Below are 14,865 nucleotides of genomic sequence, written 5' to 3'. Positions count from 1 at the left end.
TTTTTTTATAATCCCTTACATGTAATCCATTACTTCCCAACCCTGTTTGCTAGTAACCGAATGTTGAGATCCTTTATTGAATGTAGCTTGCCAAAACAGAAAGTAGGCCTATCCATCACAATACAATAGTGGTGAACACAGGATCTTTGATCCCCTTCAATGTAAATGGTCATCAGTATGCAGTCCACTCAGTGATAACCTCCAGTGGGCATGATCAGTCAGCAACATGTCATTATATTACGCTGACATAACATTATGTGATTTAGTCTCATAGGAACTCAATCCACTATTCATGACGCTGATAGTAATATCAAATAAATAGTGATGACATATACATCATAGCTGTACATTTTTCAGGTCGTTCATCAATCCAATGGTGAAAAGGAAAAATGTGAGACCCAAAATGGCAACCTATTTCCTATACAGTATTAGTGCACTACTTTTGACCAGAGACCTATGGGCCCAGGTCAAAAGTAGTGCACTATATAGGAAACAGGCTACTCGCTACTGCCCTTTCCTGACTTTGGGGGTAAAGTGGATTATGGGTAAATCCACGGGAACAAAACCTTGCTTAACCATGTCTGCATTTCCTTTGTGAGGTTCTGATCCTGGAAACCATTTTCCGATGGGGGACTAACCCCAATTCTAACTTCAGCGAGTTAAGCGAAACTATGCTGCATCAATGGTTTAACCAGCATTCTTCTATTCAAGACTATGAGGAAGCAAACTAAACTGGCTCTGAAAACGGTACCACGACAAATCACTCCACTCAGACTGTAGCTGTTTGACATCTATATCATTTATATATCATATTTATTTTATATATATATATATATATATTATATATATATATATATATATATATATATATATATATATATATATATATATATAATTTATTACAGAAAATTTTTCAGTTAGTCCCTCAGGTATACTATGTTCACTGTGTATGTGTGAGCAAGAGAGATGACCCTCAGAGGACGCAGGGTGCCGAGGTGTGAATGTAACTGTGTGTGTGTGTGTGTGTGTGTGTGTAGGTGTCTATAAACTAGTGCTCAGTAATCTACAGTATGCAATGTAAACAGTGACCTAACCGTGTGGCTGTTTTAATGTGTATACACAACAGGCCCTGCTTTCACCAGGCCCGGATCCATCTGGTCCCTGAACAGGTGGACCTTTCTTCTCTGTGCTCCGTGTACCCAGGGGAACAGGTTTAATGTGGACACACAGCTTCCTCTCTGGATCTAACAGTCAGGGATCACGGGCTAAAGATTGGTGAACACAACACGCTACAGTATACACAGATTGCAAGTGCATGCACCAAATCTCCTCTTTCCATATAAGGCAAAACCAAGAAAATATGTGTAAAAGCCTTCACCCCACCCTAAAATTCAAACATGTAAGGGCTCTATTCAATTCGTATCACGGAAGTTCAGCATTACAGCATGATTGAAATTTAAAGGCAATGTTCCCGTGTTAGCGTAGACTGCATTCACGGAAACACTGCATATGTCGGCTCAATCGGAATTTACCTTAAAATGTATATTCAGTGATACAGATTGAATAGAACCCTAGCTGGTACAAAGCATCATGTATCACCTCAAGGAAGAAGGAAAGTATTTTTGACCCATCATATATTACAAAACGCTCTCCTTAGAGCAATAATTTCAAACTGAGTTCAATAATCCCTCCCCAAAATGCAGTACTATCAACTTTCACTTCACAGTGAAACGATAAACAGGGGTGCTGTGTCAGCTTTACGGAAACCAGATAACAAAAACAAATGTGATTTAATCATTAATCTGATGTTATAACATATAAATAAACTCAGCAAAAAAAGAAACGGCCCTTTTTCAGGACCCTGTCTTTCAAAGATTATTCCTAAAAATCCAAATAACTTCACAGATCTTCATTGTAAAGGGTTTAAACACTGTTTCCCATGCTTGTTCAAGGAACCATAAACAATTAATGAAAACGCACCTGTGGAACGGTCATTAAGACACGAACAGCTTACAGACTGTAGGCAATTAAGGTCACAGTTATGAAAACGTAGGACACTAAAGGGGCCTTTCTACGGACTCTGAAAAACACCAAAAGAAAGATGCCCAGGGTCCCTGCTCATCTGCGTGAACGTGCCTTAGGCATGCTGCAAGGAGGCATGAGGACTGCAGATGTGGCCAGGGCAATAAATTGAAATGTCTGTACTGTGAGACGCCTAAAACAGTGCTACACGGAGACAGGACAGACAGATGATCGTCCTCGCAGTGGCAGACCACGGGTAACAACACCTGCACAGGATCGGTACATCCAAACATCACACCTGCGGGACAGGTACAGGATGGCAACAACAATTGACCAAGTTACACCAGGAACGCACAATCCCTCATCAGTGCTCAAACTGTCCGCAATAGGCTGAGAGAGGCTGGACTGAGGGCCTGTAGGCCTGTTGTAAGGCATGTCCTCACCAGACATCACCGGCAACAACGCCTCCTATGGGTACAAACCCACCGTTGCCTGACGAGTCGTGGTTTTGTCTCACCGGGGGTGATGGTCGGATTCGCATTTATCGTCGAAGGAATGAGCGTTACACCGAGGCCTGTACTCTGGAGCGGGATCGATTTGGAGGTGGAGGGTCCGTCATGGTCTGGGGCGGTGTGTCACAGCATTATCGGACTGAGCTTGTTGTCATTGCAGGCGATCTCAATGCTGTGCGTTACAGGGAAGACATCCTCCTCCCTCATGTGGTACCCTTCCTGCAGGCTCATCCTGACATAACCCTCCAGCATGACAATGCTACCAGCCATACTGCTCGTTCTGTGCGTGATTTCCTGAAGGACAGGAATGTCAGTGTTTTGCCATGACCAGCGAAGAGCCCGGATGTCATTCCCATTGAGCACGTCTGGGACCTGTTGGATCGGAGGGTGAGGGCTAGGGCCATTCCCCCCAGAAATTTCTTGGAACTTGCAGGTGCTTTGGTGGATGAGTGGGGTAACATCTCACAGCAAGAACTGGCAAATCTGGTGCAGTCCATGAGGAGTAGATGCACTGCAGTACTTAATGCAGCTGGTGGCCACACCAGATACTGACTGTTACTTTTGATTTTGACCCCCCCTTTGTTCAGGGACACATTTCTGTTAGTCACATGTCTGTGGAACTTGTTCAGTTTATGTCTCAGTTGTTGAACTTTGTCATGTTCATACAAATATTTACACATCTTAAGTTTATTGAAAATAAATGCAGTTGACAGTGAGAAGATGTTTCTTTTTTTGCTGAGTTTATAATGTTATGTAGTAAACTATAATACCTTGAATCAACACATAACAACATTATTGTTTCAAGCCTAATGCTGTTTCCAGGCAATTATTTTCAGATTTGGAGCTACCAACTCTTTCAGGTCTGACAAACTGACAACAAACATTACATAGGTTATATCAAACACAGCATTATCATGGCAAAACACAGACCTGTATAACACAGAGCTCTAACAACAAGAGTCTAACAACTCTTGAGTCTGACTTAATCTCAATGTCCAGAGGGGTACAAAGGAGGATCAATGAGTTAGCAAGCTAACTTGCCTAAATATTCTGACATAACTTTTTTTTTTTTTTAAGATAAGCTTGAAATGGACATTATCTAGTTGACTCAACAACGTAAAACATGTGTAAATGTAGCTTTCTTTTAATGAACCACAAAAAATGAGGTTATTTCTGGTTGTTTATCAATGTTAGCTGGCTAACTCATTGATCATGCTTTGTAGTACAGTGGCTTGTGAAAGTATTCACGTGACATTTTTCCTATTTTGTTGCCTTACAACCTGGAATTAAAATCGATTTTTGGGGGGTTTGTATCATTTGATTTATACAACATGCCTACCACTTTGAAGATGCAAAATATTTTTTATTTTGAAAGAATCAAGAAATAAGACCAAAAAATGAAAACTTGAGCGTGCATAACTATTCATCCCCCCAAAGTCAATACTTTGTAGAGCCACCTTTTGCAGCAATTACAGCTGCAAGTCTCTTGGGGTATATCTCTATAAGCTTGGCACATCTAGCCACTGGGATTTTTGCCCATTGTTCAAGGCAAAACTGCTCCAGCTCCTTCAAGTTGGATGGGTTCCGCTGGTGTACCGCAATCTTTAAGTTATACCACAGATTCTCAATTGGATTGAGGTCTGGGCTTTGACTAGGCTATTCCAAGACATTTAAATGTTTCCCCTAAAACCACTCAAGTGTTGCTTTATCAGTATGCTTAGGGTCATTGTCCTGCTGGAAGTTGAACCTCTGTCCCAGTCTCAAATCTCTGGAAGACTGAAACAGATTTCCCTCAAGAATTCCCCTGTATTTAGCGCCATCCATCATTCCTTCAATTTTGACCAGTTTTCCAGTCCCTGCAGATGAAAAACATCCCCACAGCATGATGCTGCCACCATGCTTCACTGTGGGGATGGTGTTCTCGGGTTGATGAGAGGTGTTGGTTTTGCTCCAGACATTTTTTCCTTGCTGGCCAAAAAAATACATTTTAGTCTAATCTAACCAGAGTACCATCTTCCATATGTTTGGGGAGTCTCCCACATGCCTTTTGGCAAACGCCAAACATGTTTGCTTATTTTTCTCTGGTCAACCTTCCATAAAGCCCAGCTCTGTGGAGTGTACGGCTTAAAGTGGTCCTATGGACAGATACTCCAGTTTCTGCTGTGGAGCTTTGCAGCTCTTTCAGGGTTGTCTCTTTGTTGCCTCTCTGATTAATGCCCTCCTTGCCTGGTCCGTGCGTTTTGGTGGGTGACCCTCTCTTGGCAGGTTTGTTGTGGTGCCATATTCTTTCCATTTTTTATAATGGATTTAATGGTGCTCCGTGGGATGTTCAATGTTTTGGACATTTTTTATAACCGAACCCTGATCTGTACTTCACAACTTTGTCCCTAACCTGTTTGGAGAGCTCCTTGGTCTTTTTGGTGCCACTTGCTTGGTGGTGCCCCTTGCGTAGTGGTGTTGCAGGCTCTGGGGTCTTTCAGAACAGGTGTATATATACTGAGATCATGTGACACTTAGATTGCACACAGGTGGACTTTATTTAACTAATTATATGACTTCTGAAGGTAATTGGTTGCACCAGATCTTATTTAGGGGCTTCATAGCAAAGTGGGTGAAAACATATGCACGCAACACTTTTCCATTTTATTCTTTTAACATTTTTTGAAATGAGTGATTTTTTTTATTTCACTTCACCAATTTGGACTATTTTGTTTTTGTCCATTACATGAAATCCAAATAAAAATCAGTTTAAATTACAGGTAGTAATGCAACAATATAGGAAAAACGCCAAGGGGGATGAATACTTTTGCAAGGCACTGTATGCCCCTCTGGTGGGAGCTAAACAGTTATCATCTGTGGATTGAGAGTTCAAAAGCATGAGTTAAACTTTGGACCCCTCGATCAAAGCTTCCTGGTTCCCAGCCAATCCCTGTGGCCTAACGCTCCAGTTAATCAACCGATTGGAGATTCACATCCAATAAGATCATAGACCATTGGGGATATTATGCTCCCTGATTCGTCAGTCGTCAGGAACGGCCTCGTCCATCCATTTCATATATGGCAGGCTCCCGTCCTCAACTGGAAAACTCAGCACCTCTGGAGTCTCATAGGGATGGACAGACCTGGGGTGGAGGGAAGGAACAACATAGACATTAGGCAAATTAGCCTCCCTACTGCCTTCCTGAGATCTGAAGTACTCTTGCCCTGGACCCAGAAATGCTTTGGCTTTACCTGACATGTAAACTGCTTGGAATGATTTCTAAAGGAACCAAATGTAACTTACTTGACAAAGTCTGTGACCCTCTGGATCTTCGAGGTCCTCGTCTTCACAAACTACAATGCAGAAAAGTCCCTTTTATCACTCTGGAAAGTTGGTTTCAACTCACAGCGTAATTCTGAATGACTGGCCATAGACTTAAAAGCTCAGCCAAATAACCATACCATCAGAATTTCCGTCGCATCTTGAATCTCTCCTTTCCAGTAATACCTATGGGACAAAACAAAAAAACTTTGGGACATGCAGTAGGAAACTGTACACACAGTGAAAAGTATACTTTGTGATTAGGAGTCCCATAGGGCGGCGCACAATTGGCCCAGCGTCGTCCGGGTTTGGCCGGGGTAGGCCGTCATTGTAAATAAGAATTTGTTCTTAACTGACTTGCCTAGTTAAATAAAGGTACAAAAATAAATAATAATACAATAAAATACACACTCAAATATAATGGTTCTAAATAGTACCAGATAGAGGTTCTTTGGCTTGTAACCAGGACCTAGAAATTAACACCCCCCACCTGCCAAATGCAGGTAGATTTTCACATTGGCAGGTAAGAGCCAATTCATGCTTGATCCGAAAATGTGGTTGAAGGAGCTATATGGATGGTGTGACGCTAATGCAGAGCCTCCAGAGGCACGCAAAGGCCAAAATGAGCTCTGTACTGCATCGCCATGCACCTCTCATATTTTGTAAGAATGCGCAGGGCTCCGTATAGCTCCGCATTGACATGATTGGTTGACGGTAGTTGGGGTAGGAGATCCTGCATAAACACAAACTCACTTCCTTGACAACTTCCTTCACAACAGCTCTGAGCTTTGAAGCGAAGCACAAGAAGTATGTATGCACTGACTTCAGCAGTGGACATATGTGACCCGATTCAGGAAACTTGGCGTATGTCACAAGTCATGACTTCACAGGAGAGACATTCGAACGTCTCGGAGAACTGCAAATATGTTGCTACTGCTCTCAATAACATTGCTGCCCTGAATTTATCGGGCACTATCAACAAAGGTCAGTGGGAAAAAGTTGTGGACTCATTTCTGGAGGACGATTGTGGCATGCTGACTCTCTGATTATGAAAATGAATCAGATGATGAGAATTTTAGGAAAAAACATTCCCTGATTTAGGTAAAAATATTTTCATTGAAGAAGACATTGTAGATTAACTTACATGTATGAAGTGTGGGTAGCGTTAGTGATGTTTTTGCAGAATGCCATTTTGCATGGCTAGTTATAGCCTAATGTTAGCTAGCTAACTAGCTAACTTTGAACCTATTTGGTTAACTTTAGCTAGCTATGACAATCGGTTTGTATTGCTAGTTAAAGCTTGCTGTTAGCTAGCCAGCTGAAGTTCGATGGCTGCTTGCTAATTAACATTGAACCTATTTGGTTATCTTTAGCTATCTATGACAATCGGTTTGTATTGCTAGTAACGTTACTTTATGGATTGGGATTCAAGTAAAACATTTTTAGCTAGCTAACATTAACATTACATGTCTAAACTAGCTTAACGTTAGCGGTGGTTAGATGGCTGGCTTGGTAGCTAACATTAACTTATGTGTATGAAGTGTGTGTAACGTAGGGATGAAACGGTTACCGCTTTCACGATAAACCACGGTAAAATTCCCGACAATTAGTATTACCGTTTCAAATTTTAATTGTCATTAAAACCGTGTTTGATTACCACGGTTTGAATAACTCACTGTAAATACTGTCCAGCATCGAACAAAGTTAGCAACAGTCTGACGCAGGCGCAGCATGCAACTTGGGTTGGTAGAGCATGGTGTTTGCAACGCCAGGGTTGTGGGTTCGATTCCCACGGGGGAATCCTACGGGGGAAAAAAATAAAATGTATGAAATGTATGCATTCCTTACTGTAAGTCGCTCTCGATAAGACCGTCTGCTAAAAGACTAAAATGTAAAATGTGTGAAAACATGGCGAAAGGCAATGACAGCGCTTGGGAGATTTTTCAGCCTTCTAAGAGGACCAAATCTGAAGTGTGGTCGTATTTTGGGGTTTATAAGAGTGCTGAGGGAAACATAATCGAAGATGGTCACCCTGTCTGCAGAACATGCAACAACAAAAAATGTATGCGAAAGGGGGCAACATTTAAAATCTTTTGAGTCATCTTGGTGACCACCACCCACTACTTTATAGTGAATGGAAGGTAAATTAACTTTTAGCTCAATGCATGATGTGGGGACTTCGGAATGGGGAAAAATGTCAAGGTTTGTCTGTCTAACTTGCTAATAGCTTGTCAACAATGTAAACTGAAGCTTTCAGTGTTATTTACTCTTGTAAAAACACTACACGTTGTTCTGCTGCTGTATGCATCGTGTGTCTGCAGACTCTATTCGCCCATTGCACACGATAACACGTTATGTAGTTTAGTCACCCAACCAACATATTTTGTTCATTTAAAATCTGGCAGACGTCGACTTGGTTGTAAAAGTGTTCCAACAGGAGAAACACTATACACGACTCCTGTATTTATGTAAATTGTTGGGCTCATTACATTTACTATCACTGTCTTAAGACTCATTTGTATTTATGTAAATTGTCCATGGGGTCATTGCATATACTCAAATGCAACACAGAAGATAGACTGTGTGTAAGTGAAGAATAATTATAATGTAACAACACTAATAATACATTTGCTATTCCCTTGTTTACAAGGTGGGTGTGCAGCAGGCAAACCCAGTGATGCTATGGGTCCTTCCCTATCTACAGTTGTGACACAGACACTCGAGCAAGCATTTAAAAAGGCAGGCTGCTTATGCACCCACATCAAAAAATGCTCAAGACCTCACTGCAGCCCTTTCATATTACATTGCAAAGGACATGATGCCATGTGAAATTGTTAAGAGGCCTGTCTTTCTGAGGCTGACGAAGGTTGCCATGCCTCACTACAAAGTGAGTGCTGCTCATTTTATTTGTTTGTTTGATTTGCTTACTTAAGGTTGTGTTCATTTAAACCTGCACTAGGGAAACGTGTACCTCTCGTGGCCTCATGGTGCTATCTTTAATGCTATTATTTTAATGTATTTGCACACAAAAAGTGCATAGTGCTGCTAGTTTTATTGGTGGGTTTTCAATATAAAACTTGGTGAAAGTATTTCAGTGTATCAGTACTTTCTGAACATTTCCAGCACATTTAACAATACTGCGATAATACTGATAACTGTGATCATATTGGTCACTATAATTGTGATATGAAATGTTCATACCGTTTTATATCCAATGTACCGTTAGTGATGTTTTCTCAGAATGCCATTTTGCATTGCTGATTATAGCCTAATGGTTGCTATGTAACTAGCTAACATTGAACCTATTTGGGTAACTTTAGCTTGCTATCAGTTTGTATTGCAAGTTAAAGCTTACTGTTAGCTAGCAAGCTGACGCTAGATGGCTGGCTAGCTAACATTACGTGTATAAACTGTGTGTAGGGATGTTCTCAGAATGCCATTTTGCATCTATTGTATAATATTTGTATCTGGAATTTGTCTTTCAGCAACAGTAGAACATGCCTGACTCTCCTCCACCAGTCATACAAGGAGAATGGTCTAATGCCTCTCATCAAAAAGAGAGCTGGCCCAAGCAAGCACAGGTTACACCTGAAGCATGAGGACTTGCAGCGAGTGGTGAACTTCATCAACAACTATGCAGAGGATAATAGTATAATAGTATTACCAGGATGCCACCCAGGACACAAACACTTTGGTGGAAAGCTGCTGCCATCCCATGTGCCAAACGCTGCAGTGTTGCATCTCTACAAGGAATCGATGACAACACTTTATGTAAAGCATAAACACGTTTTGATTATTTAATTGACCTCCAACATGATTGGCACTACTATTATTGATCTCACATCCCATAGCTGGTTGGACTGGATGGAGGATGGTACGGTGCTGGTGGAAAGCTATGGCTGGCAATGACACCTGACTCCGTACTTTAGGCCACTGCCACAGATCAAGCAGTACCAGCACTTCAGGTGAATATCATTTTTATTACATTGTATGAGGTTATTCTTCTTATCTAAACTTGGGAGGTGAATTGATGTTGTGCAAGGCTGTAATGTCTTCCAATTTTTTGGGGCTTATTTCCTATTTTACAGCTTCGATGCTCTGGAGTCTGGGGTTGTCGCCAAGGAGCGTTCGGACTCAGTCGGGACCAGGTTTCAGCTGCTGCGCAACACTGACATCCTTCCTCCCATAGATGGTCAGCCTGTACAAGCACCACCTGGACTGGACACAGCTAGACAAACGTATCTTTCTGAGAAGATCAGAGAGTTTTGTGACGAAGAGGCTATGGACATCACATGCCCTGCACCAAAGTCAAGGGCAGGACAGAAACAGGCTCTCTGAATATAGATTCCCTTGTTTATGCGTGGTTCGGACGGACCAGTCATCAGCACTATCTGCAGTGGCTCTATTCAAATTATTCTTGCCTAACACACACGCCATACGTTGCTGCTACGAATGTTGTTTTTTATCCTGCTGCTCAGCCACTTTACTTCTGATTGTATGCATATAACTACCTTGTCTATCACTATCGTTATTGATATTATTCGTGTACATACTGTATATAATATTTTATTTATATTGACACTATCTATTTCTGATATTGCTACTATGCAAGTAACCATTTGGCGGTACCGTTTACACCTTCTGTAGAGACCCATCCACTTAGCAAGCAAAATGAATATTGGTATGTGTGGTCGTAACATAATTTTGTGACATACCACAACAATATCATGTGTCCAACACATAAATATATGGTGCATGCATCTGTTTATGTACTGTACATGTGCACCTCACTCAGTTTTCATGGCCTAACTTATGTATGGAATACTATGTGATAAGTGCATGTGTAACAGTATATAAACTATGCTAATGTACTGGTGTGAAGGCATTTGGGCAGTGGTGTGAAGTACTTCGGTAAAAATACCTTAAAGTACTACTTAAGTATTTTTTGGGTTATCTGTAGGTTGCTGTAGGGTTATCTGTAGGGTTATCTGGCAGGTTGCTATTTATATTTTTGGCAACTTACTTTTACTTCACTACATTATAGATAATGTACTTTTTACTCCATACACTTTGACGGGAAAATTGTAAAATTCACACACTTATCAAGGGAACATCCCTGGTCATCCCTACTGTATTTGATCTGGCAGACACACTAAACACATGCTTCGTTTGTAAATTGTGTTGGAGTGTGCCCCTGGTGATCCGTAAATAAAAAAATTGGTCTGTCTGGTTTTAATATAAGGAATTCGAAATGATTTATACTTTTGATACTTTATTTTTAAAACCAAATACTTGTAATCAAGTATTTTACTTTTAAGGTTTCTATCATTACATTTACTCAAGTATGACAATTTAGTACTTTATCCACCACTGGAGTGGCTGGCGATTATAGCATTTCTTTCACATGACCCATCAATTTAGACAAGGGTGTCTGGGCTAGTGTCACCTAATATTTCTAAAATATTTTTATCTGGACACTTTCTGTTTACCTAGAATTTTTCCTTATTGTAGGCTACTACCATTTTTAGTCTTAATCTTTACTACACTACTCACTGTTTAGCACATGACCTCACATGTGAATCCTTAAAGAGATGGGTGGGGCTAGCTTAACCTGTTTGGGATAGGGGGCAGTATTTTCACATTCGGATGAAAAGCGTGCCCAAAGTAAACTGCCTGCTACTCAGGCCAGGAAGCTAGGATATGCATATAATTGGTAGATTTGGATAGAAAACACTGTGAAGTTTCTAAAACTGTTCAAATAAGGCAGGCAAAACCCCGAGGACAAACCATCCAGGATTTTTTGTTGTTGAGTTCACTGTTTTCAATTATTTTCTATGGGAATGCAGATTTCTGAAGCACCTGCTTGCAGTTCCTATGGCTTCCACTAGATGTCAACAGTCTTTAGAAATTGGTTGATGTTTTTCGTTTGAGTAATGAAGAAGTAGCCCTTTCCTTTCTGGGTGTCAAGGCAAGTGGAATGTTTTGTTTGGGCGCGCGACCTGTAGCTCGCTCCACTTTCATTTTATCCGCTATTGAAGACAGTATATTCCGTCTTAAATTGTATCAATTATTTATGTTTTAAAATACAGAAAGTTGGATTAGGAAATCAAATCAAATCAAATGTATTTATATAGCCCTTCTTACATCAGCTGATATCTCAAAGTGCTGTACAGAAACCCAGCCTAAAACCCCAAACAGCAAGCAATGCAGGTGTAGAAGCACGGTGGCTAAAGTTGTTTGAAATGTTTGGACCAAGTTTACAGGTAACTTATTCGATAATTTGTAGTCATGTAGGGCGAGTTGGAACCAGTGTTTTTCTGAATCAAACGTGCCAAATAAATGGACATTTTGGGGATATAACAATGGAATTTATCGAACAAAAGGACCATTTGTGATGTTTATGGGACATTTTGGAGTGCCAACAGAAGAAGATCTTCAAAGGTAAGGCATGAATTATATCGTTATTTCTGAGTTTTGTGTAGCGCCTGGCAGGTTGAAATATGATTGTCATGTGTTTGTATGTTGGGGTGCTGTCCTCAGATAATCGCATGGTTTGCTTTCGCCGTAAAGCCTTTTTGAAATCTGACACAGTGGCTGGATTAACAAGAAGTTAAGCTTTATTTTGGTGTATTGCACTTGTGATTGTATGAAAGTTAAACATTTCTAATAATTTAATTTGAATTTCACGCTCTGCAATTTCACCGGATGTTGTCGAAATGTTCCGCTAGCCGTAACAGGTTTTAAGAGAGTGTGAACAATGCTGAATGGGTGTAGACAAAGGAGAGCTCTCCAGGAGGTACCAAAATATTCAAAGGCCCTTTTCTCAAAAGTGAGTTTGAGTTTACTTTCCCATTGTTCCTCAAAAATGCAGTGTATGATATACCATTTTGTAGAGTCTCTACTTTTTATCAATGTAAAAAAATACAATTTCAAATTTTGCTACATAAGACCGATTTGAGCCGGTCAGTCATATCACTGTAAATGCTGCACTGTAAATCCAGCGATCGGAATGACCATGCAGTGCCTTTCAGAAGTTAATTTCACCAGCCACAATTGCGGGTGGTCAGGGCTCCCCAGTGTGAGCATTTCACTCACATTTGTGAATAAAATAGTAAAATAAATGCTGCAGTAGCTGTTTTCAAAGTATTTCTAACATTTTGTTTCATAGCTGGTTAATTAAATCGCACAATGTCAAAGAACTACGAATCCGATTTAGCCTATTCCATCTCGCGCTGCAACACTGCCTTGCTGGGGGCTGGCTGTGCACACATGAAGAGCTGAGTAAAAGATTCATTTTTAGAAGCGCTGAGCACAGGCATAATAGTTGGTCTAATTTACTTGAAGTGAAAGTCTACTGAAGTGAGACTTTGTCATTGTGTTTCTTGGCTATTTAAAAGTTTTTGTTCACAGCTAAGCTTTTTTCTATGTTTGAGTTTCAACTGCTAGGGAAGAGAAGACAATGTTTCTACTTGTAAAACTCAATCTCACAGGCACAAATATGTCTCTAGTCGTGCAACCACGGTAACCTTCCGCCCTTACACTGGCAGATTAACATTTTTCTCTCTGTGATATTTTGGTTAAAATAATCAGGTCACCAAAATTTTAATTAAACAATATAGCACATTACTTCTTACTAGTAATACATGTATTGTTTTAAAAACATTACAAAGTGTGCTCATACATTTGTATTTTTTTTGTAATATTGTAGAAAAAATATTTTGGGTGGTAAAAAATCTGAGTGGCTGCCATCTTCCTGGACTAAAAAGTAAATGTTTTGCCCTGCTTGTAACCACAGAGTAACCCTTTTTGGTGCTATAAAGAACTATACATTTTTTTCTAAAAAGCACAAAAAATGGGTTCCACTATGGTTACCTTTTGTGGGGCTATATAGAACCCTTTGTTATGGTTCTTTATCCATAAAGGTTCTATAAAGGGTTTATAAAGAACCTTTCTCAATCTAAAAGGTCATTTTTAGATCCTTTTGAAGAAACATACATGTTTTTTTATTCTGGTCAGCCATATTATATTATTCAAATTCCAAAAATGTTATTAATGTGTTGAATGAAGTGAGCAACATCTGGAACAACTGGGGGTCCCTGAGGAGAGAATTGAGAACCACTGACTGACAAGGCCATACATGAGTCTTTCACAAGAGACCATCTTTGCCCATAGTCATAGATAATGTCATTCCATAACCCAACACATTAGATAAACTGGAATAAAACACTCACTCATGGTTGCACAAAAAGTTAGTCTCAAGTCAAGCAGGACTTTCAGTAACAGACACAGACACTTTGATTGACAGCTGGCCAACATCCACAGTTTCTCTACAGTGACACAAATCACACAATGGCCTGCTAATGTGATGTAATCTATCTTCCTCTTATCTTAGGCCATGAATAACAATATATGGTCTGTTCTCATAGAGGCTTGTCAATGTTTAAACAGCTCCTCAACGAGGTGTTACTGAAGTTACACTTTCAGGAAATAGAACAGCTTGACCTGCTACTAAAATAGTTACCTATCAACCCAGTTGAATGCTGAGTTAAAGGAAATACCCAGCAGGCAGCAGGTAGCGTAGTGGTTAGAGAATTGGATTTGTAACCGAAATGTTGCAAGATCGAATCCCTGAGCTGACAAGGTAAAAATCTGTTGTTCTGCCCCTGAAATAAGAATGTGTTCTTAACTGACTTGCCTAGTTAAATAAAGGTAAAATAAACTTCCAGTCATTGCGCTAATGTGTTTTCGCACCAACTGTCCTTATCTGACCTTCTTTTGGTGGCTCAATGACATTGTGCATTCAACTTATAGATAAGAAACTATTTTAGTAGCAGGTCACTGCTGTTCTGTTTCCTGAAGGTGTAAATTCAGTACCACCTTGTTGAGTAGCTGGTAAATCATTGACAAGCCTCTATGAGAACAGAACACACTTTCTTATTCATGGCCAATGCATTTACAGGCTTACACACATTAGATTGAAACTTTCTCACACTTTCTCACACTTTAGATTGAAACTTTCTCACTCTCCTG

General features: G+C 40.2%; 1 protein-coding gene across 8 annotated transcripts in view; it reads right to left on the bottom strand.

The window, feature by feature from the left end:
• Positions 1 to 1,078: 1,078 nt before the first annotated feature.
• LOC106562974 (protein CutA homolog) overlaps positions 1,079 to 14,865 on the bottom strand; it is a 34,786-nt gene continuing 20,999 nt past the window's right edge. For all 8 annotated transcript variants that reach the window (XM_014128135.3, XM_045689882.2, XM_014128132.3 and 5 more), the window contains 3 exons: positions 5,976 to 6,021; positions 5,818 to 5,867; positions 1,079 to 5,656 (listed from right to left, as the gene is read on the bottom strand). In XM_014128135.3, the coding sequence (XP_013983610.1) occupies positions 5,554 to 5,656; positions 5,818 to 5,867; positions 5,976 to 6,021 (199 nt within the window). In that variant the 3' untranslated portion in view covers positions 1,079 to 5,553. The remainder of the gene's footprint in view (positions 5,657 to 5,817; positions 5,868 to 5,975; positions 6,022 to 14,865) is intronic.

This window comes from Salmo salar, chromosome 11, assembly GCF_965601325.2.
Source record: "Salmo salar chromosome 11, fSalSal1, whole genome shotgun sequence".
In the NCBI taxonomy this organism is placed as follows: domain Eukaryota; kingdom Metazoa; phylum Chordata; class Actinopteri; order Salmoniformes; family Salmonidae; genus Salmo; species Salmo salar.
This window is presented reverse-complemented; position numbering and strand designations above follow the sequence as displayed.